The 21,889-nt window shown below is 37.0% G+C and overlaps 1 protein-coding gene across 8 annotated transcripts in view; it reads left to right on the top strand.

Annotated features, from left to right (window-relative positions):
• The window catches only part of BIRC6 (baculoviral IAP repeat containing 6), a 172,331-nt gene that overhangs the window by 53,322 nt on the left and 97,120 nt on the right, over positions 1-21,889 (top strand). For 5 of the 8 annotated variants that reach the window (XM_061365881.1, XM_061365887.1, XM_061365885.1 and 2 more), the window contains exons 23-43: positions 980-1,126; positions 1,612-1,799; positions 2,434-2,748; positions 3,166-3,265; positions 3,732-3,946; positions 4,119-4,324; positions 4,620-4,966; positions 5,934-6,153; positions 7,044-7,177; positions 9,703-9,840; positions 10,562-10,689; positions 11,095-11,226; positions 13,434-13,649; positions 14,017-14,200; positions 14,642-14,797; positions 15,239-15,372; positions 16,874-17,027; positions 17,787-17,903; positions 18,885-19,039; positions 20,245-20,371; positions 21,171-21,281. In XM_061365881.1, coding sequence (XP_061221865.1) covers positions 980-1,126; positions 1,612-1,799; positions 2,434-2,748; positions 3,166-3,265; positions 3,732-3,946; positions 4,119-4,324; positions 4,620-4,966; positions 5,934-6,153; positions 7,044-7,177; positions 9,703-9,840; positions 10,562-10,689; positions 11,095-11,226; positions 13,434-13,649; positions 14,017-14,200; positions 14,642-14,797; positions 15,239-15,372; positions 16,874-17,027; positions 17,787-17,903; positions 18,885-19,039; positions 20,245-20,371; positions 21,171-21,281 — 3,624 coding nt within the window. The remainder of the gene's footprint in view (positions 1-979; positions 1,127-1,611; positions 1,800-2,433; positions 2,749-3,165; positions 3,266-3,731; positions 3,947-4,118; positions 4,325-4,619; positions 4,967-5,933; positions 6,154-7,043; positions 7,178-9,702; positions 9,841-10,561; positions 10,690-11,094; positions 11,227-13,433; positions 13,650-14,016; positions 14,201-14,641; positions 14,798-15,238; positions 15,373-16,873; positions 17,028-17,786; positions 17,904-18,884; positions 19,040-20,244; positions 20,372-21,170; positions 21,282-21,889) is intronic. The other 3 variants (XM_061365884.1, XM_061365888.1, XM_061365889.1) reach the window with 2 other exon arrangements.

The raw sequence follows: 21,889 nt of genomic DNA on the forward strand, positions 1-21,889 counted from the left end.
CTGTACGTAATGAAGTTCAAGTTATTCTTTGCATCTTGAGATCTCTTACATTTTCTGTAGACCTTAGGGCAATAAAAAAATACTCTTTTTGGTATCTGTTCTTTTCTTATCCTGTGGAAGATCTAAGAAAAGGCTAGAGATTAAGTAGAAAGGCTGCTGTCGTTCCCTGAGTCTGAATCGTCTAGGAAGCATCTGTCCCTTCTGTTGAGCAGCTTCCTTGAGATGTGTTATTATTCATTTAAACTAGCAACCACCTCGTAGACAGAGGAATCTAAATGGGTTTTTCTGAAGCTGGCAAGCTGCCACATTGCACTCTTTTACTTAAATATTACAGATTTAATGAGATGTTCTCTGTTTCAGAGACATTAAAATACATTAAAGCATATTTATATCTGTCCTCTTAGGTTAGGTCATATGTGAATCTTTAGGCCTCGGAATGTCCTAAGAATGAGACAGTTTTTATCTTTCAGGAAATTCTTTTCATAGCAAGCAAGTTCATCAGTCATAGTGACTTCTTTCCTTGCCTTTTCTTGTATGCTTTTGTCCATCACTGTGAATTTGTTAGTATATTGACTAGTAGTCTAGTTTTTATTCTAACTTGGTGTATGATCTTGGTCTGTTGTTCCCTGTCTCTTCTTTCCAGTAGCATCAATACTTTTGCAAGATAATTTTTTTACAGTGTGGAAAGAATAGATCACCATGTATAATTTTTATCTGGAATTAAGAAGATTGTGCTATGCTACTGCGGTCACATTTGTTAGTGTGATTTACTAAGATATTCTGCTCAGATTTGGCAACATTATCCATTAAAAAATATATTTCCATTTATATTGTGGATGTGATAGTGTTAAGGTGTTTGTTCCACAAAGTGAAGTAATATGTGGATTATGTTTAGTTGTTCCTTTCAGCTCTTCATGACTTGAAATGTCACTATCAAGAAAACATAAGCTCATTGTACAGATATGTATTTCTCTTTCAGGAAATGGGAAAATATGTAGCTGTGCAGCTGCGGAAGGTAGTTTTACTTCCCTTACTGGACTTCTGGAAGTTGAACCTCTGCACTTTACCTGTGTTTCAACAAGTGATGGAACTAGAATAGAAAGGGACGATGCAAGTACGTTTACTGGTATATACAATTTTTCATTTTTTCTACTTAGCATAGTTCCACAATACAGTTATTTTTAATTGGACATAATGAGCATTGTGTGCCAAACAGATTGCGTATAGCTTTGGTTTTTTAACTAGTTACTTCTTGGAGCTTAACAAACAAACAGGATTCTAAATGTATTAAATTGGATCAGTTTTTTTCTGTCAAAGAGGGTAACATACAAGCTTGCGTCTTTACTTTGCAGCCTTATGTGGCAAAAAAATTCCAGGGATAGGTGCAACATTCTATAATGAGAATGTTGCATCTATCATGAGTGTGCATAGTCTATAAGCCGTATACTTTGTAATTCAAGACGGTACTACTTTGTAGCAAGAACTGGATAAAAGATCTTCCTGTTATTCTTACATGGCTCTTAACAATTAGTAAGGAATTAATTTAAAGGTGTGTTTTATCATTTATTTTCTACATACATGTTTTTGTTTTGTTTGTTTGCTTCATGCCAGTGAGTACCTTTGGGGTTACCCCAGCAGTTGGTGGCCTCTCTTCTGGAACAGTTGGGGAAGCCTCGACAGCACTGAGTTCAGCAGCCCAGGTAGCTTTGCAGTCTCTCTCTCATGCAATGGCCTCAGCCGAGCAACAGCTCCAGGTGCTGCAAGAGAAACAGCAGCAGCTTTTGAAGCTTCAGCAACAGGTTGGAGGCTATTTAGCTATTTCTTAATGGTGTCTCTAAACTTCAAAAGCTGAGAAAGTAGTCACAGAGCTAGTCACCTTTTTCTTTTTTTTTTTCCTTTTTTTCCTTTTTTTTTCTCCATGCTGTATGTGAGGAAGGAACAGCTCTGCACTTTTATTAATGCTGAGAGTGTCTCCCAAGCTTCTTTCGTCTTTCTGACTTTTTTTTTTTTTGTTATTTTGAGGGTGGGTTGGGAGTTTGTAATCAAGACCAAGTCTTAATAAATAAGTGTATCAGTCTGAAATTGAAAAAGCCTGCTGAAGTGAGAAGTGCAGATGCTGACACAGGCAAGTACCAGTTATAAAGCCACTGTCAGTATGAAGCTTGGCTATGCTGACCCTGTTTTGCTGTTCACTTGTAGGTATTTTATCATTTTTGATTTCTCCAATTAATTACTCGCATTCCTCGGCAAGGAAGGTTAAATTGAATAGTATTTCATTTTTCAGCTTCTAGTTGGCTATCTAACATGCCTGTTTTGAAGGTAGCTTGGATTTACTGAATTTAGTTTTCTAATGAAAGTTACACTTGAATTCAATACTATTGCTGTGTTCACAAGTATTGTCTGCTGCATACACTGCTTTAATTGTCCCCACAGAAAGCTAAGCTGGAAGCAAAACTGCATCAGACAACAGCAGCAGCGGCGGCAGCAGCATCAGCAGTTGGTCCTGTTCACAACTCTGTGCCTTCTAATCCAGTAGCAGCCCCAGGGTTCTTCATCCATCCTTCAGATGTCATTCCACCCACACCAAAAACAACTCCTTTGTTCATGACTCCACCTTTGACCCCGCCTAATGAGGCAGTTTCTGCTGTTATTAATGCAGAACTTGCTCAGCTTTTCCCTGGTTCAGTCATTGATCCCCCAACAGTTAACCTTGCAACACATAACAAAAATACAAGCAAGTCCAGAACGGTAATTATTTTTGTTTGTTTTTTGTTAGGGAAACAAAATGCTCTAAGCTGTATCAGGATCTGATTTGTACTTGAGTACTAGTAAAAATCTGTTAATTTGGATGAGATGTGAAATGTACAGTACTAAATTTAGACTACATGAAAAGGAAGACTTACGAAAGCATGATGGAGTTGTTAATAGTACCTCAAATGGTTTCTTTTAATTGCAGCTAGCTTAACTGTGTAAGGAATTATTAATCCTTTGAGCTTAGTAGTTAATATATTTTCATGGTTCATGCTCAAATGTAACTGTAGCGAGGTGGTGTCAAAATAACACATCTTTAAATCACAAGAGGTTTTCTTAGTCTTTTGAAAAGAGCAGATTATAAATGCATAGATTTTAATGACTTAATTTTACCGATGTTTTCCCACTCCTCAGAATCCACTTGGATCTGGTCTTGCCCTTGCAATATCTCACGCTTCACATTTTCTTCAACCTCCACCTCATCAGTCAATTATTATAGAGCGAATGCACTCAGGTAAAACCAGAATTCCTAATAACAATTTTGACACATTTTCAAATAAGTGGAATATGTTCCAGAGTGTTGAGTAAGTTGCTTAGCTGCAGTCTTGCTTGGCTTTCCAAAGAAGAGATCTTTCTCGGTTTGCATTTCTGTTGTATCTGGAAATTTAAGTCCCAGTATTCAGTGATATTTATCAAGGTAAAAGTTCTGGGAGCTGAGGGAGTATGTTGGGTCTCTGGACAGAGAATCTGTTCTGAAGTAATGCTTACCAAGTCTAACAACTTCAAACTAGTTGAAGCCAAAAATTCTTTTCAGAGTGTGCAAGCTGTAGTAAGATACTCTGAGATTGTGCAGCTGTTTTTAGCCTGAAATATACACCTGTTGAACAATATGTAGATAATGGCTTTATTGTCTGAGAAGTAACATCTCTTTGCTGTTTAGCACACACTGGTATTTAGGCCACCCTGTGTTTTTCTGCTAGGAGCAAGAAGATTCGTGACCTTAGATTTTGGAAGACCTATACTGCTGACGGATGTATTGATTCCCACTTGTGGAGATTTGGCTTCTTTGTCAATTGACATCTGGACTTTAGGAGAAGAAGTAGATGGAAGACGACTGGTAGTGGCTACTGACATTAGCACGCATTCTCTTATTCTACATGACTTGTTACCACCCCCAGTTTGCAGGTTTATGAAGGTAAAAGTTAATATAGACTGCATACTCTATCTTTTAATCTCTTGATCTTTGGTAATATATGAACTTTCTCTGAAGTTCTCTTTAGACCAAACTTTAGTTGGCTGTATTTTTTTTTTTTAGTTAATTTTTGACTTTTCCTGTTTTGTTACAGTATAGTTGTGTTCTCTTTCAGATCACTGTTATTGGTCGATATGGTAGCACAAATGCCAGAGCAAAAATCCCTTTAGGATTTTATTATGGCCATACCTATATCTTACCCTTTGAAAATGACTTGAAACTAATGCATGATCCCCTCAGAGAAGGTGAAGCTGCAAATCAGCCGGAAATTGACCAACATTTGGCAATGATGATTGCATTGCAAGAAGACATACAATGCAGGTTAGAAGAATGTACTTCCTGATTATTTGAACTTAAAATACTGGATATCATAAAGTTATAGATGTATTTTTATTTTTGTCTTCTCATGATAGTCTTCAGACTAAAGAAGACTCTGCTTTTGTTGTAGAGTTATATCAGTGAACATCTTTTATAGTAATAATAAAAATACTACAGCGTATTAGTGTTTTAACAGTGCATTCAAAATGGACCAGAAGTTGTCTTCTGGCAGGATAACTAAAATGTATTGGTATTTGCTGGTATCTATTGAATTGTCTGTTGGAATGTTTCCCTTTAGGTACAATTTGGCCTGTCACCGGTTAGAAATCCTTCTGCAGAGTATTGACCTGCCACCACTGAATAGCGCTAACAATGCCCAGTACTTTTTACGAAAGCCAGATAAGGCAGTAGAAGAAGATAGCAGAGTCTTTTCTGCTTATCAGGACTGCATTCAGCTACAGCTTCAGCTCAACTTGGCTCACCATGCTGTTCAGAGACTCAAAGTAGCTTTAGGTGCAAGCAGGAAAACACTGAAGGAGCAATCTGATCCAAAAGAGTTGATTCAGATGTCATCCACAGAACAGTTACGCACCATCATTAGATACTTACTGGATACCTTGCTTAGTTTGCTTCATTCTTCCAATGGTTAGTATTCTTTGAAGTCTTGATACTTTTGTCATGTTAGTAACAATTTGCAAGTGTTTCTACTTCTTGATCTGTGCTGGCACACTATAAAGCTTTTATGCTATGTTCAGATACGTTGTAATGTGATTTTAGTAACTGGTGACATAGTGCAAAGGTTCACCAGTGGATGGCCTGAGCACTTTCTGCTCCTGGAAAGGGTAGGAGAAGGTGTTGAGGTCCTTCTCCCTTTTCTGTAGTCCTGGCTGTATATTCCTTTGCTAAGACACTCATCTAATCCCTTTGTGGTCTGATTCAGTTTGCTGAAATAACAAAAGACTGCCCAGGCAGAATATTCAGATTGGTTTTATAGTTAGAAGCAGCTTGTGGAAGGATCCATGAGGATTGAAGCCTGTGCAACACCTGGGATAGATTAGACAGTTGTAATTGGGGAGGGGAAGCAGAAATTGCTTAGGGGGTGGGAGGAGTGGGCTGTGTGTGTGGAGTAATAAATCCATTATCTCCACACAGTTTGTGATTGTTAATATCCAGTAAGGATTTTTATTTCCTAAACTTGCCATGGAAAGAGTTCTTGGAGAATCAGAATTGAAGTCTGAGTAGGAGTGGTGGGGTTTGTCTTGCTTTGAAAAAATAAAGGCAAAACATTGTTACATTGTCCTGTTGATAGGCAGCTGTGGCTGTCTTGTAATTTTCTGTGCCAGTTTGTTCTTAAGCAAAACTAGGGTTTTTTACTCTGTGTAGATTATGTGGGAATATGTACATGGACATGAAACAGATTTGGTTTTGGCCAAATTGCCTGGTCTGTATGGGTTACCTGCAAATTGCCATCTCCTCATGTGTTCCTTCCTCCTTTCCCCTGTGCCAATTAGTCTAATCTTACAGTGTTTAAAACTTCCTACAAACTCTTTCTTCCTGTGTTTTGAAGCCCTTATCTCCTTAAACATTGTTGCTGCTTATCTTTTCTTGAAAGGGCACTCTGTTCCTGTGGTTCTGCAAAGTACTTTCCATGCTCAAGCTTGTGAAGAATTATTTAAACACCTGTGTATCAGTGGAACCCCTAAGATACGGTTGCATACTGGCCTTCTGCTTGTTCAGCTCTGTGGAGGAGAAAGGTGGTGGGGTCAGTTTCTGTCAAATGTACTGCAAGAATTATACAATTCAGAGCAACTTCTCATATTCCCACAAGACAGGTAAGCTGTAAGCTTATATTGATATGTTACCTTTAAATCACTTCAGTAATTCTGTTGCTAGTAACTTAATATTGGAATTGATAAAATATGGCAGAAGGATGCTTACCCATCTCTATTCCACTGATTAAAGAAATAGTCCCCAAAAGCACTGCAAATGATAAATGTTATTTATTGCATCTGTTTGGTGCTTGCGCCACAATTAGTTGCTCTTTTTCCTTACTTAGAGATCTTTGCATACCTAGCAGGATTTCTCCCTAGTGACAAAAATTGCCTTCTCCTTTACCAGGCTTAAGTGCACCCTTACTGTAGAGCTGCTTTTCTAATGTGTTTGGAAGTAGGGTTGAGACAGGAAAGCATACTATTAGCATTTAATACAAAGGAGTTCTCTGAGTTAATAGCAAATAAGGATAGAGACGAGCAATGAATGTTAGATGTGTTGATTGTTTCAGGTTATTGATTGAGGTCTTTGATATTCTAAACATTAACATTTATTTTAATCAAACATATTTGCTGTTCTGTGGCTTTCTGCCTTATTTGGACAGCAGTACTTATATGTTTATATTTTTTTTGAAATTAAGTAATTCAAAGATATAAGAATATTTCTCTATCCCTGCTAATAGGAAATAGATATGTCAGATGTACAAAGTAGAATGCTCTACTGACCTCTTGAGGATGAAAGAGAAAATGTTCACCTTAAAACACTGCATTATCCTTTCAACAATAGACCATGAAATCCAGTTCAGTTGCTGGGCCCATAGTACTGCTTTCAGTAGCAATCTGCTTGTGTCTCAATGAAAGCCTAGGGAAATACTGTTCTATAAGGGGTGTTTCACGGTATTACTGGATCTGAAAAAGAAATAAAATCTTAAATATGTAAATTTTATTTTTAGGGTCTTCATGTTGCTTTCTTGCATTGGCCAAAGATCGCTTAGCAACAGTGGTGTTTTAGAAAGTTTACTTAATCTCCTGGATAACCTGCTGTCACCACTGCAACCTCATTTACCTGTGCACAGAAGAACTGAAGGTAGCCCTCTAATTTGGGAATGTATATTTTCATATTCATTATAAGCTAGAAAATTGAGAGACTAGCTCACAATTTGGTGCAATAAAAGAAGAAATTGCTTGGTTACTATATTTTCAAAACACAGTTGTGTTTAAAAATGTGCTGAAACTTCTTGTTCTTTAGGTGCTAAAAGGGATTCCTCCCTTCACTCCCACTTAAACCTGAGCAAAATCTATTTGGTTGCTTTTAATTCAGCTAGGGATCTTCAAAGTTTTAACTAAGTGGAGGAATATCCAACGTATAAACAGCTCCAGTCTCTTTTGTGAATAACTTTGGAATTTAAAATTTTGGAAATACATGCCGTTTCTGCTCTGGAGATCCTTTTCTACCTTTCAAGCTATTGAGGTAAAATGCGGATGTGAAGACATGTTTTTTAGGTGTATCTGTGAGGTTTCTGCAGAACTCAACCTTTTCTTTTTACCCTGAAAAAATACTGAAGTTAAATTCTCCCAACTTGATTTTCTGTGTTTTCTTAACCACCCAAGATGGAAGAAAATGCTCGCTTTTGAAAATGTCAGACTTTAGGCTACTTTGTTTGTTGTGTACATACAGCAGAGCATTGTAGAAGATAGGTTGTTAAAAATTCTTAGCCTTGTGAAGTTGGTAAATGCCAGCTGAGACTCTCCTTACTTATTTACCTTGTGTCCTGATGTAAACAAGCCTTCAGCTCATGTCAGAAGCTGTCCTGTTGCTTCCCATTGGCCTATCTTGTACTTTATCATGGCCATATCCTTCTATAGTCTCTAACTAATTTGAGCCAAACCCAAGCTTACATCTCCTCTACTTCTGTTTGCACTCTCCCCACAGCTGCCAATTCCTTTCATAGCTCTTGCCTTACTAGTTGTCCTCATGGAGGACTTTAGGAAGCAGAAGTAACTGATACTTCAGAGCTTTATTTGCTGGTCTTCCAGCTTCCTTCCTCCTGGACAGTACAGGTGAGTACTAGGGCATTATTATGTGGTGGAAGCATCAGGTGCAGCAGAAGAAATCCCTTCTTGAGAGCTGTCATGACTAACTGAGTGTCAAAGGGGGAAAACTTAATGGGGAAAAAGTCAGAAAGGAAAAGGACAATCAGAGCAAGAGGTGAGTGTTGTGGGTAGAGAGAAGTTGTAAGCTTTGAGGCAGAGAGGGGGGAAGGAGTAAGCAAAAGACACTGGGAGGGAGTGAGAGAAACTGACATTTTCTATTTATTATTTAAGAGATTAAAGGGAAAGAAATGCACTTATTTAGACAGAGATATGAAAAGGTATATACTTCACCCTGCAGCAGGCCTCCCTCCTCTTTATTCTGGCAACTTAAAAGCTATGTAGCAGTCATCAGTGCTACTCATTTTTATTCTTGCAATTACATCTGCAGTTCCTGTTCGGGTCCTGTAATGGAGAGGCCTCCTGTTCCGTTGCCTGCTTGGGGTGGGTTGCTTTCTGCCAGTGTAGACAGGAAAGTGGAATTAAGTCAGGGTCTCTATCCGATTGCTTGGGCTGGCAGCTGCTACGTGTGATTTTGGAGAAAGCATTTCTGTGCTTTACTTTTCTTGTTTGATCTGGAATTAAAAATGGTGTGAGCTAATTAAAATTTTTTTGAGGTCAGTGAATGAAAAGTGTAGTGTAGTTAAATGTGGCTATCAGCACTGTTCACAGATTTGAAAATATGTGTTTAATCTCCAGTAATGATGACTTTAGTGTATTGACATGCTGTACAAATATGCCATCTGCATGATGGCTGTGATTACGTGGTCATTAATTGTAGGCTTCTGGTCTTTATTGAGCACTCATGAGTCCACTTCAGCAGTGTACATTTGGATTTGCACACAAAGATTTTTCGTGCATGATATGCAAAATGTAGGGTTTTTTCCTGCCTACCCCAAAAAAATACTGCATTTAATGTGTGTGAGACTCAAATAGGCAATAGCCAGTCCCTAGTGCTGCCAGCATGGTTCATGTCATCTGGACTCAGTCTTGGCTTTCTGACATCTTAGTCAAATGGCTACATGAAAATGCACTAACAAAGGAGTAAGAATAAAGGTATTTGGGTGCATTGTTCTAACTGTCTTGTTGGAGACCTGGTTGATGGAGGAATTTCACACTATGGAATGTGAGACATCTAATTTATGTGTCTTAGTGCGAGCAGCTGCCATTCTGCATTTGTTTTTTAGGAAATGTAAACATACAATTTTTGGTTATTTCTTCTTTTAAATGCTGCTTAATTTTTAGCTTTAACAGTAGAGGTGAAGCTGTTGACTTCTGACTTTCTCAGACTTAGAGAACTGTGACATACTCTCTTGCACCTAAATTCTATACTGAGTGTTGGATTTCTTCCTTCATTTGTGAGTGCTCAGACTCATATCCTCATTAAGAAAAGAAAAAGGGTGTGGAATCCTTGTGGCCTAGTGAAATGTATGCCATCGAATGCTTTTTATGGTTTCTTTACGATTAGTTTATTATGGCTTTAAAACTTCATTAAGACACTCAAATCTGTTTATTTTGAAGGAGTTTTAGACATTCCCATGATCAGCTGGGTTGTAATGCTGGTGTCCAGGCTATTGGATTATGTAGCTACTGTTGAAGATGAAGCAGCCACAGCCAAGAAGCCTCTGAATGGAAAAGAGAGGGATCGATTTTTGACAGGTATTTAACACTTAATATCAAAACTTGCTTCTATGGGTATTGGTTTGGGAGCTGTGCAAACACTTATATATTCAATTCACATGAAAAATAAGATTTTAAAAACAGATGTTGTGATCATTTTATTTGCAGTTTTCTGCTTCCCCCTTCTTAGAAACATCTTTCTTTTTTTTTTAAATTAAAAATGCAACTTTGATTTTAGTTTGTAAAATGCTTGTATATTATCCTGTGACTCCATGATGAAGCAATTTAGATTACACCATGTTGGGACAATTTGTGTTGTGAGAAAATTACTTCATAACTGCTTTTGTATTTGCCATGGTATTTGTAGCCAGTATTTCTAAATGCATTTTTTGTCTCCTCATTCTTGTTACTATTGAAGTGAATTAACTGTGGTTTTCTTTGAACATCTTTTCTAAAGATCAAAACTATAAAGCTTTTTTGTTATGGAATCTGTTTTGGTATTTTTAATTATGACAGTCTTGCTTTTACACCCTTACGTGTTTTAAAAATAGCAAAAACAAGATGGTACCACTGGATTTTAAAATAACACAAAAACATTACCATCAGTGTTGATAGTTGCATAACACTCCAAGAGTTAGATTTTGCTTGTTTGTTTAGCATTTCGTGTATGGACATGCTAACCATTGCTGCAATGTAAATTCTTTTCTTTGGAGTTAAGTGAAGTTTAATAATATGGATTTATTATTTTTTTTCCTATTAGGAAACCAGTGGAGTTTTATAAATAATAGCCTTCACACTCAGAGTCTGAGCAGATCTACTAAAGGCAACAGTATCCTAGATAGAGTGTATTCCCGAAAGATCAGGAAACAGCTTGTGCATCATAAACAGGTGACTTCCAGCATGGCAGTGGTTATTTTCACACATGTATATCTCATTTCTTTGAATAGCTTTGGCCCTGGGGTTCATTCAGCCTTGCTTTTGCATAGGTCTGGTTCTGTAGCTAAAGGCTGCCTAACTTCTTTGACATTTGTCTCAAACTGTGGGGCATGGGGTCTGCTGGAGGAACTGATGTTGGAATGTGCTGTTGCACTCTGTGGCTCATATTGGACAATAAATTGAACTTTCTAGATAGATCTGGGTGCACCTGAGTGCAAGCACCTAAGGTGTAATTTTAAAGTATTTTAAAGCTCAAGTTACAATTTGAACTGAAGATTGCTATCATATGAACATACTGATCCCTTTAACATCTTATTGCTTAAATTTTCATTTTTTCCTATTAACATTTTCTTTTAGCAACTTAACTTATTAAAAGCAAAACAGAAGGCTTTGGTGGAACAGATGGAAAAAGAGAAAATACAAAGCAACAAAGGATCATCATACAAACTTTTAGTAGAACAGGCAAAACTAAAGCAGGCTACTTCAAAGGTACGATGCTCTGAAACTGTAACTGACTTCCTGTCCTTTGTGTGAAAAGACCTGTTCCTGCAAAGTCATTTTTGTCTTTCGTTGACCTTATTTTAAACAGCTGTTTCATCATGGCTGCTATCAAGTATATTGTGATGCTGAAAACAGCAGCCATCTGGAAATCTTTCCATTGTGAAAAATAGTTCACATTCTACAGAGGTTTTGTAGGTTGTCATGGCCAAAATCACCAATAAACTTGTAGCTTTGGAAGTGCCAAAGCCCCCTGATCATCCTCATAGCCCTCCTCTGGACTTATTCCAACAGTTCCGTGCCCTTTTTATGTTGAGGACACCAGAACTGCAGACAATACTCCAGGTGAGGTCTCACAAGAGCAGAGTAGAGGGGCAGAATCACCTCCTTTGACCTGCTGGTCACGCTCCTTTTGATGCAGCCCAGGATACGGTTGGCTTTTTGGGCTGCGAGTGCACACTGCCAGCGCATGTTAAGTTTCTCATTGACCAACACTGCCAAGTTCTTGAGGAAAACATAAAATAGCATTTTATATGGCTAGCTTTCATGCATTATATTCTTCTGGATTATCTCCTGGTTGAGTAATCAGAAAATAATCATGCTAATGACTGTCTCTCCAAACTGATAAATGCGACTTTTGAGAATGCTTTTTGAACTTTCTCAGAAGCTGCTTAGCTCCCTAAAACTACAAATCATGGAAATTGTGGCATCTTGCAGTAAGCCCCAAGTACTGGGAGTGGATGTGGTAGTTAAAGAGTTACTTTGATTATGAGATGAAGTGCTGAAATGGAGGGATTCTGGAGATGGCAACATGGACTTTGCAGGGAGCACAGAAAGAAAAGTGTAAAACTCTCTAGCTGCCAAACGTTAAACATTTGCTCTCTAGTTCCAGAATTACTGATGCCTGTTAAGATGACTGAAAGTAGGCCTGCAGAAAGAGATTGTAGAATGTTACTGTTACAGGCAATCTAAAGGGAAATCTTAGAACAACCTGTAATTATGAAAAAAAAATTAAAACACACAAACACAAAAAAAACCCAACAGCAAAATTTAAACACCAGCATAAAAATAAAGCTCTAAGTTTTCACTAACTTTGCTTGTCATGAGCTGTTCTTTCCTGCACTATCTTCTGCTTTGTTCCAGCAGGTTTTAGGAATGGGGCTACTCCATTGGTGGCCCGCTTGAAACATTTTTAAACCAGTCACTGGGTGAAATAATGCTGTCCAGCTATTTAAGTTTCACTTTATAGCAGCCATTTTGCATCAAAAAAGCATGTGGAACTAAGTAGTTTTCCCTTACACTATCTTAACATCTAGCCATTGTATTATTTGATAGTTGCATTTCATGCATTTTTAACTATTTTGCCTACTAATCACTTTCAGTTATGACAAGTGGGTAACTTAAAACATTCATTGCATTTAGGAGAAAGCTGAAACCTGTGTGTTAGTAAATAGTTCTTTCTTTGGTCTGCTTCAGTAGACTCACTACATAAGTGAGATTATAAGAGTCATTTGTACTGATTTTAGACTGCCTGTGTAGCCGATAGAATGAACTGAGCTCTTAAATGTGTGCCCTCGATGGATGGGAGGAGTAATCAAAGCGCCTTCTTTCCTCTGTTGAATACACGGGCCCTCTGTCAAAAAGATTGTAGTTCAATGCCTGATCAAGTATTAGACTAGTTCAGTTTATGGTGGCTAATGGACACTTTGTACCCTGGAAAGTATTAAGAAAGTTATAACTTATCGATAATTTACTTAATGTGAAAAAATAAGAAGTCAGCATTCTTATAAAGGTAAATTTCTGGATCAGCTATTTTTATATGCAGTTTGCTCCCTGGTAACTGTAGCTTTATGTGCAGGTGTGGAAACAAGAAACAAACTTCTAAAATACATATTTTCAATAAGTTTTATGTCAAAGATAAAGGCTTAATTGGCATATGTCCTGAACTGGTTTTCATATGAGACTGTCACCCAAGATAACATGCTGCCAGAATGAATTTCTGCCAGTAAAGCTTTAACTCTATTACAGGTTCTCATATATTTTTACTCTCTCTCTCTCTCTCTCTCTCTCTCTCTCTCTCTCCCCCATTCCCTCTTTTTTCTTCAAAGTTCTGGTATTAGTGTCTCAGATTTTCACTGGGAAAAGATTAAGAGCTTAGTTTCTAAATGTAGCTGTTTTTTCAAATTTTATTTCTGCAGCACTTCAAGGACTTAATACGCCTACGTCGGACTGCAGAATGGCCTCGTTCTACTTTAGATACAGAAGTATCAACAGCAAAGGAAACTCCAGAAATTGAACCACTTCCATTTACATTGGCACATGAACGTTGCATTTCAGTAGTGCAGAAGCTGGCACTCTTTCTCTTGTCCATGGACTTTACTTGTCATGCAGATTTACTTCTGTTTGTTTGTAAGGTAAACAGACTATGGAACATCACTTTGTAGTTGCAATGAACACTGCATTTCGTTAGCTTTCCATTACTGCTTTTTTCCAGGCTTGATGGTAAAAATTAGCTGCAGCGTTAAAACTTCTAAAGTTCTGGTGAGGTAGTTCTTCTGACCCGTCACCTTTTGTGTAACTTCGAATATGATGGCTTCAAAACTGCATAGAAATAGTAACTTAAAAAATATTTTCATATAAGTACACTTGTAAAATTATTAAATCTAAGCTAGTAAAAATGCTTCATTTGCTTCTATACAAAAGGTAACAATCATAAAATTTAAAGCTACTACATATTTTCAGTGTTAAATATGAACAGGCATATATTTCTTTTTCTTACAGGTTCTTGCTAGAATTGCCAATGCTACAAGACCAACAATTCATTTATGTGAGATTGTAAATGAGACTCAGTTGGAAAGATTATTGCTGCTTCTCGTCGGAACTGACTTTAACAGAGGAGACATCTCTTGGGGAGGAGCATGGGCTCAGTATTCTTTGACTTGTATGCTGCAGGATATTCTAGCAGGTTTAGTTTATGTTTATATTTTTCAGAATGTACATTACACTTGAATCTTTCTTCCTTCAGTGTTTTTTAGGGGTTTTTATTATTATGTTAGAATCTGCTGACACTGCTAAGATAGGGGAAAAAAAGAAACAAACAAAAAAAACCAAAGCAAAATACACAAAACAACAACCAAAATCAAAATAAAACCACCATGATATTGAGATTAGTGTGTAAAGAATGCAATTTAAAATTACAGTTGCTGTCAATCCTGAATTGGTAACTTGTGCATTGTAAAGTTAATGTTTGTATGGCCCTCATTGCGTGAAGATTATTCAGAACTCCTCCACTTGAGGAAGTAGCCCTTAGAGAACGTAGAGTTAGGTGAAGAAAAACAGAATGTTGACCTAGACTGTGGTGTTAATTTGTAACTGAAATTGGTTGTCTGCTTAATCTAATACATAGGAGAGTTGTTGGCGCCTATAGCAGCTGAAGCTATGGAAGAAAGTGCTTTGGGAGAAGATGCTGGAGCTTCGGCTGGGGATTCTGATGACTCTCTCCAGCAGTCCACAGTTCAGTTAGTGGAGACAATAGATGAGCCTTTGACCCATGACATCACAGGTAGATTATTCCATAACCTTGATGTATATATGTATACTAGAAAAAGTGGAAAAAAAATACAACCAACCCACAAACTTCGCTGTTATTCATCTATCAAAATGTCAGTAAATGATTTTTGGTGATAGGATCATAGAATCATAGAATAGCTAGGGTTGGAAAGGACCTTAAGATCATCTAGTTCCAACCCCCCTGCCATGGGCAGGGACATAATAGGTTTCTGAAAATATAGACAGACTGTCAGCAATTCCACTTAATTTTACATCTAATCAGGAAAAAATAGTTATTTGTCTGATTATTTAAAATAGGCAACTTGATTTCATTCGTTAACATTTTCCACTAAGAGCTGTAATATTAAAAGACTTAAAATTATCTGGTAAGTATCATACGTATTTTTTTATAATTTGTACTTGGTAATATTAATACTCTTTTAATCATTCAAAGGTGCTCCACCTCTGTCATCTTTGGAAAAAGATAAGGACATTGATCTTGAATTACTGCAAGACCTGATGGAAGTTGATATTGATCCTTTAGATATTGATTTAGAGAAAGATCCTCTTGCAGCCAAAGTCTTCAAGGTATGATACACCTGCATTTTCAGGATAACCTTTACATGGGAAATAGTGAAATCCTTTCTCTTTGCGCTTCTGTGTTAGCGATATTTAATATCTTAGACCTTCTTTTAGCCTTTTACAAAGGTTTAATGTAGAGTGACAGGAAAGAATGTAAAGATTGTGCTCACATCTCAGACATAATCATATCTCAGTTGACTACAAACCATTTTGCTGTTGCATGAAGTTACATGCATAAGCAAGAGGTTCTGAGTTAACTCATACTTCACATGTTAAAAGCAACAAAAGCATAATATAAAAGAAAAATAAGGTTCCTTTTTTTTTTTTTTGTGTAAAGAACAGAGTGCCATTTGCTTCTGCAATTGATCTTTAGAGATAATACTGCTAGTACTGTGTTTAAAAAAGTAAGTCAGCAGTAAATAGTGGTCAGACCAGCTTCAGACTCTGACATGAAGCAGCTGACTGCAAAACTTAGCTGACTATGGAACAAGAAAATAAAGCACTTTTATACTCTGATGTACTAAACATATAGGAGGTAGTAGAGTTGCGTTTAGATGTAATAGTATATTGTCAAGGTATATTTAAAAAAGAGATTTGGTGTAAAGAAGCACAGCTGTTCATAAGAAAACGTCGTTTCTTTTCTCTGTCCATAAGGATGACGCTTTCATTTGGAGTTTTCCCACTCCTGTCAATATTGACTTACATCTTCAGCCTCATTTGAATTAACCTAAATTATTTTTCTCACCATTTGCTCAGACAACACTATTTTTTTTCTATATTCCTTCATATGTCCTTCCACTGTTTACCTGTCATGTAAAGATTTTCTTTAAATCACACCCTACCAAAAATGCCACTTTTGCTCAATTTTTGTGTTGCTGATGTTTCCTTCCTTTATTCTATCTTTTCATGTGGTAGTACTCCTTAGTCCACTTCGTCCACACATATCTGCATGATCTCCTTATTAGAGTTGATATTGGATCTTGCTGTTAAAGACAGGCATAGACAAATTGCCTTAATACAGTCTTACATGACTTTTTTTGGTTTTGTGGTCCATATGCTTTCTTAGTGTCTTAAATTGACATTGGAGTGGAGATTATTCAATTCTATCTCTTGCAGACCCTACTACAAATAATCTCTGAGCCTCACTGGGCTTCAAGCTACTTTAATAGTACGGTTAATGCTATAGTACTGTCTTAGATAACTTCTCAAAATATCTGTGTCTTCATTTCCAAATTTACAAAGTTGTACGAATGTGAGAATAAAAACTGATGATAATTGGCTTCTTTAGTCTTTCAGATAGCTAACTGCATTGCTGGATTTTGTCATTCAATAGCTTACACTGCAATAAAAATGGAAACAATTTTTTTTAAAGCTATTGCATCCAGTCTTCTGGTGTTAATTTTTTGTAACTTCAGTGTTTGTTGTTTGTCATTTTATTCTTTTACTTGGGCAGTCTAAAGAGTTGCTGCTTATTTTTTTTTCTTTGTTGTTTTGTTTGCTTTTTAAGCCTATAAGCAGCACCTGGTATGATTACTGGGGTGCTGATTATGGCACCTACAATTACAATCCTTACATTGGAGGCGTTGGAATTCCAGTTGCAAAACCACCGGTAACTACAGAGAAAAATGGATCACAAACTGTGAGCGTATCAGTGTCTCAAGGTAAGTAACGAACTAAAGTTCTGTTCATTATTCCTTTTCTGAGATACTGTATTTGACACTTTTGCATATCAAATGATGTAAACAACCTATGTGTATTAAATGGGAAGAAGTAACTTTTCTATATGCCACGGTTTTTCTGTGGTAGCTGGGAAAATATTATGTGAAGTTTCTATTTAAATCAGCCTAATACAGCAGAAAATCCTATTTTCTAGCATTTTTGAATTCACTTATAGGCACGTTTAAATCTTTCCTGTTTTCTCAGGAAATTTGAGAAGCTCTTTTCTAGTTGGCTGATAGTTTGGATAATTGGCTCTAGCCTAAAAAATGAGGTGGCACACTTGTTTAATTTGGAGTTGATAGGTCTTTCCCTTGCCACACTGGGGAAAACCAACTTTTTAGTTCTTGGTTGAGAGCTGTTACTTTAGGAAAAGTAGGCTTATCACACATGACTAAATGCGCATATGTTTATTACAGTGACTGTGAAAAGAAATACATGTATGTGTCACAGAAATGTAGTATTTGGTTAATTTTGTATTTTACACTTACAAGAATCTTCGGTTCAGAGTGTAAGTTTCTATGTTCTGCTTCCATCACATATTTAAAGTGAATCTTCCTGTTAACAATTCTGAGGGATGTTTGGTTTTGTTTTTTTTTTTCTGTTTAACGTATGCTGTATAGCTATATTGCTTGCACAGGAAGTAACTGATTATAAATGTCTCTGATATAATTCAGTTTTACCCTGTTTGTTGCCTTGTGTAGCTTTAGATGCACGTCTAGAAGTTGGACTCGAACAGCAGGCTGAGCTGATGCTGAAAATGATGTCCACCCTGGAGGCTGATTCCATTCTACAAGCATTAACAAACACATCACCTACATGTAACTACATGTCCTAAAATCATTTTCTTCACGTAATGAGCGTGGTGCTTTGAAATCTACAACTAATTTTTTCTGTAGTCACTTAGCAGTATGGAAAAAGTTATATTTTGCTTGAATTTTCTTGTTAGGCTGAGCATTAGAGTTTTTTTTCCATCAGATTTTTGACTTATGTGTGTGCATGTATCTAAAACATTTTGTGAAACTGGTCAAGTATGCCGGATTTCTTTGAAAGTACATTGCACTACAGTGGAGGAATTGTTTTTATTTTCTGATCTAGGTGCGAGTGAACATTAAGTTTCCTTGTTTTGTGAACTCGCATTCATTGTGATATTTCAGATGTTTGAAAACTACTTTGCACTTGACAGTTTCACCTATGTAATGATGAAAGTGAATATATTTTAATACAGTTTTAAACTCAGCTTTTCAGTAAGCTTTATGTTATAAGAGCACACATGATGCTAATTTACTTCTGAACTTATTTTCAGTGAGTTGCACTGCCTATCTTTTTAAGATGTGCTTCTTTATAGCTGTTCCGGGTGCCTTAATATACATGCAGTCATTAGTTGAATATCTGATAATTGAGTAGGTTTAGTGACATCCTCAGCCTTTATTCTGTTGAAGTTTATTATTGATTGCAATAGTTTTACCATAATGCAAGGAAGAGATACTACGGGTGTTTGTCTTACCATCGCGTTACCAAGACACTCCTGTAACACGTGTTTACAGTGAAAATGTATTTGTGTGGGGGTCTCTTTTCAAGCATTTTTTGTGAAAATGAAGATATCTGATATTCAAGTATGCCTTTCATAGTACGGTAGCCAGTAGTCCAACTCAGCTGAACACTACACTGAACGTCTTCTTGTAAATTACGAGTGTCTTTCCCTTAAGTATAAAATGCAAGGAAATAAACATGAAATTACTTTTAGCAACTTTTACAAAATAGTTCATGGGAGGATGTCACTTCTTGTTTTGTTTTTTTAGTAACCCAGTCTCCTAGTGGAACAGATGATTCATTGCTAAGAGGATTACATGCTGCTAATCAGAACTCCCAGTTGGTTGTACAGTTGTCATCTATACCTATGCTGAGTGCATGCTTCAACAAACTCTTTTCCATGCTGCAGGTCCACCATGTTCAGGTATAGAATTGTGAACTTTGAAATGTTTTGCTAGTATTTCTTGCTAAATTAGAAAGCTGTTTTCGTATACTTCTTACTAATTAGGATTCACGTAACCTGTTACGTTTATATGCTTTATTGCTTGTGAAGCTTTCATGGACAACAGTACCAATAATGTAATAGACAAGCTGCTGAAAGGTTTTATTAAATAGGGCATCTCTTGTTACAGTGAAAGTTAAGTTTGTAGGTTCACTGAAAGATAATAATTAGCTTATTAGTGAAGGTTGTCACTTAGTATTCAGTCTCCTATCTGTGGACATTTCAAAAACCCAGCTGGCTAAATCCCAAGCAACCCAGTCTGCTATCTTCTTTGGACCTTGCCTGAGCAGAAGATTGGCTTGGATAACATTCAGAGATCTCTTCCAACCTGAATTATTCAATAATCCTAAATGTTAAAAGTGTCTTTTGAGAAGTCATCGGTTTAGCAACACTTTTTTGATACATAAGAAGGAACACCATGTATGCTATATAAGTGATGAGGTACCTGCCTCCCTGTTCATGTTTTAATTGGGTGGCTGACCCCTTCCTCAGTAGTTCTTTAAATACGTCATCCAAAATACAGTTTGTGGTGTAAAGGACCTTGATGCTCCCCCAGAATATCTGAGTAGTTATTTTCCTCAAGGGAGTTTTTCAGAAAGCATCAGTGTGTCCATGATAGTAAAGGAGGTTTCCCAGTAGTTAAATTGGCCTTTTGAATAATTTTGGTTGAGTGGTAAACATTGCTTGACTATATTGAGACATTCCAAAAGCTAGCATGCAAGCCAAGGTTACAAGTGTCAGGTTCTGATACACGCTGCTCAGAAATGTCTGTAAAGTTGCTTTCTTTTTTCTTAACATAAGCTTGAATAAACTTCTTAAGGAAAACTTAACTGTATTTAGAGAACTCAATTACAAAAAAAATAGCAGATGCATTTTCTAGTTATGCTGAATTTCTCTTGAATATTATGATTATAAGAGTCTTCAAATCCAGCAAATTCAGTAAAGGAGAGAGTGTGTGTGTGTGTGTGTATTATCAGTGAAACAGTAGCAGCTGAGAATGTAGATAAGGCTTTTGAAATCAAAACCAGATACATGTTACGCATTTTTCCAGAACTCCAGAGTGTGATTTTGGTCTGATAGTGGGTTTTCCCTCCCCGTGCCCCCCCCCTTTTTTTTTTTCTTTGCAGCTTGAATCCCTTTTACAGTTATGGCTCACATTAAGCCTGAATTCCAGCTCCTCTGGAAGTAAAGATAGTGGCACTGATATTTTCCTTTATAATGCTAATCGAATACCTGTCATTTCCTTGAACCAAGGTAAAATATATTAAATATGGGAAGTTAATTTTCAGAACCTGTAAGATAAGTTTGTTGGGGTTTTGGGGGGGTATTTTTAATTAGTCAATTTTTACAGTAAATATTCTTGATAAGATCGGTGTTAGGATAATTTCTGTGTTCTTATTAAAGAGCCCTTGGCTCATTATCTTAACATGAAAAATGTGTGGCTAGATGTAACTGAGAAGGTGAATTTGCATAATCTCCTTGGAAATTAAAGTGTAAAATTTGTGGGGTTTAACTCGTCATTACACTGAGGAGGGATTCTTAAAATACATGTCTTAGTCTAAGGTGAGCTGTGCACCTGTATGCGCTTCTCTGACTTATCAAATGGGTTAGAAGAGGTGGAAAGCCCTATTACTTTCTGGCATCAAATTACTATGGTAGTACAATAGTACAATAGTTTTTCTATTACCTGTTACACTGTATAGTTAAGAATCTGTGGTCTCTTCTGGTTGTAGTTCAAAACATTAATGCCTGCTATAACGAACCTGTTAAATTGACTTCCATGAGAGCATTTTGGAACCAGTTTCTTTGATTCATTTGCTCTGAGATGTCAGGGTGTGGGCACTGTAGTAAATTCTGTGGGACAGCATCTGAAGTGTTGGTGGGGCTTCTTTTCCTAACTTCCTGGAACAATAGTTGACAAAACAAAGTCAATTCAAGAGGAGTAATATTAATAATAATAACAATAATAATAAACATAGCACCTTAACAGTAAAAATAAATTTATAGTAATATGCTGAAGATTAAAGCTTGAACAACATGCTTTTCTTGACAGCTTCTGTAACTAGCTTCCTGTCAGTTCTGGCGTGGTATCCGAATACCTTACTCCGGACATGGTGCCTTGTGCTTCATAGCCTAACTCTCATGACAAATATGCAGCTTAATGGTAAGTTTTGTCCTGCTGTCTTTCCTTGTCTCCCCTCCTCATGCTTGGAGTGTAGGGCAGATTCTTTTGGGGAACTGTCGTATGATAGGATTTTTAGTAAGCACTGTCAAGGGCAGGTCAGTTCATGGTCAGAAAATCTTACTTTGTTGTGCCATTACTTGCTGTTAAATCTATTCAGAATGAGAGCTCAGGCTGTGTAACTTCTGTGCTTCAGAAATTCTTACCTGAGGAGTACAAGGTATTTTTCAGGGATCAGTTCAGTACCCCGACCATTTCTTTTCAGAGCAATGACCTTAATTCTTTGCACGATTCAGGGACAAATTGTGCAAGGATAGTGTTTAAAATCAGTATTTGATGGGTGACATCTGGAGTCATTTAATGTCGTGTAAAGGAAGGTGGGTAGAAGCAAATCTACAATGATAACGAAATGTAGCTAGGAAAATTTCTCAGAGCTACAGCTGCTCTCAAGTAAACAGCCGTCATGTGTCAAGTCGTTCTCAAAGTGCATTTGCTCATCTGTTCCTTGAGCAAGAACTAATCATGTTCTCCTCACATGCCCTTTGCTTCTGTTATTGTTGTCACTGGAAATACTGTTTGAGAGCAGCATT

Source organism: Neopsephotus bourkii, unplaced genomic scaffold (assembly GCF_033783945.1).
Source record: "Neopsephotus bourkii isolate Nb327-2 ecotype Australia unplaced genomic scaffold, CSIRO-AGI_Nbou_v1 NB_1292, whole genome shotgun sequence".
NCBI lineage: Eukaryota > Metazoa > Chordata > Aves > Psittaciformes > Psittacidae > Neopsephotus > Neopsephotus bourkii.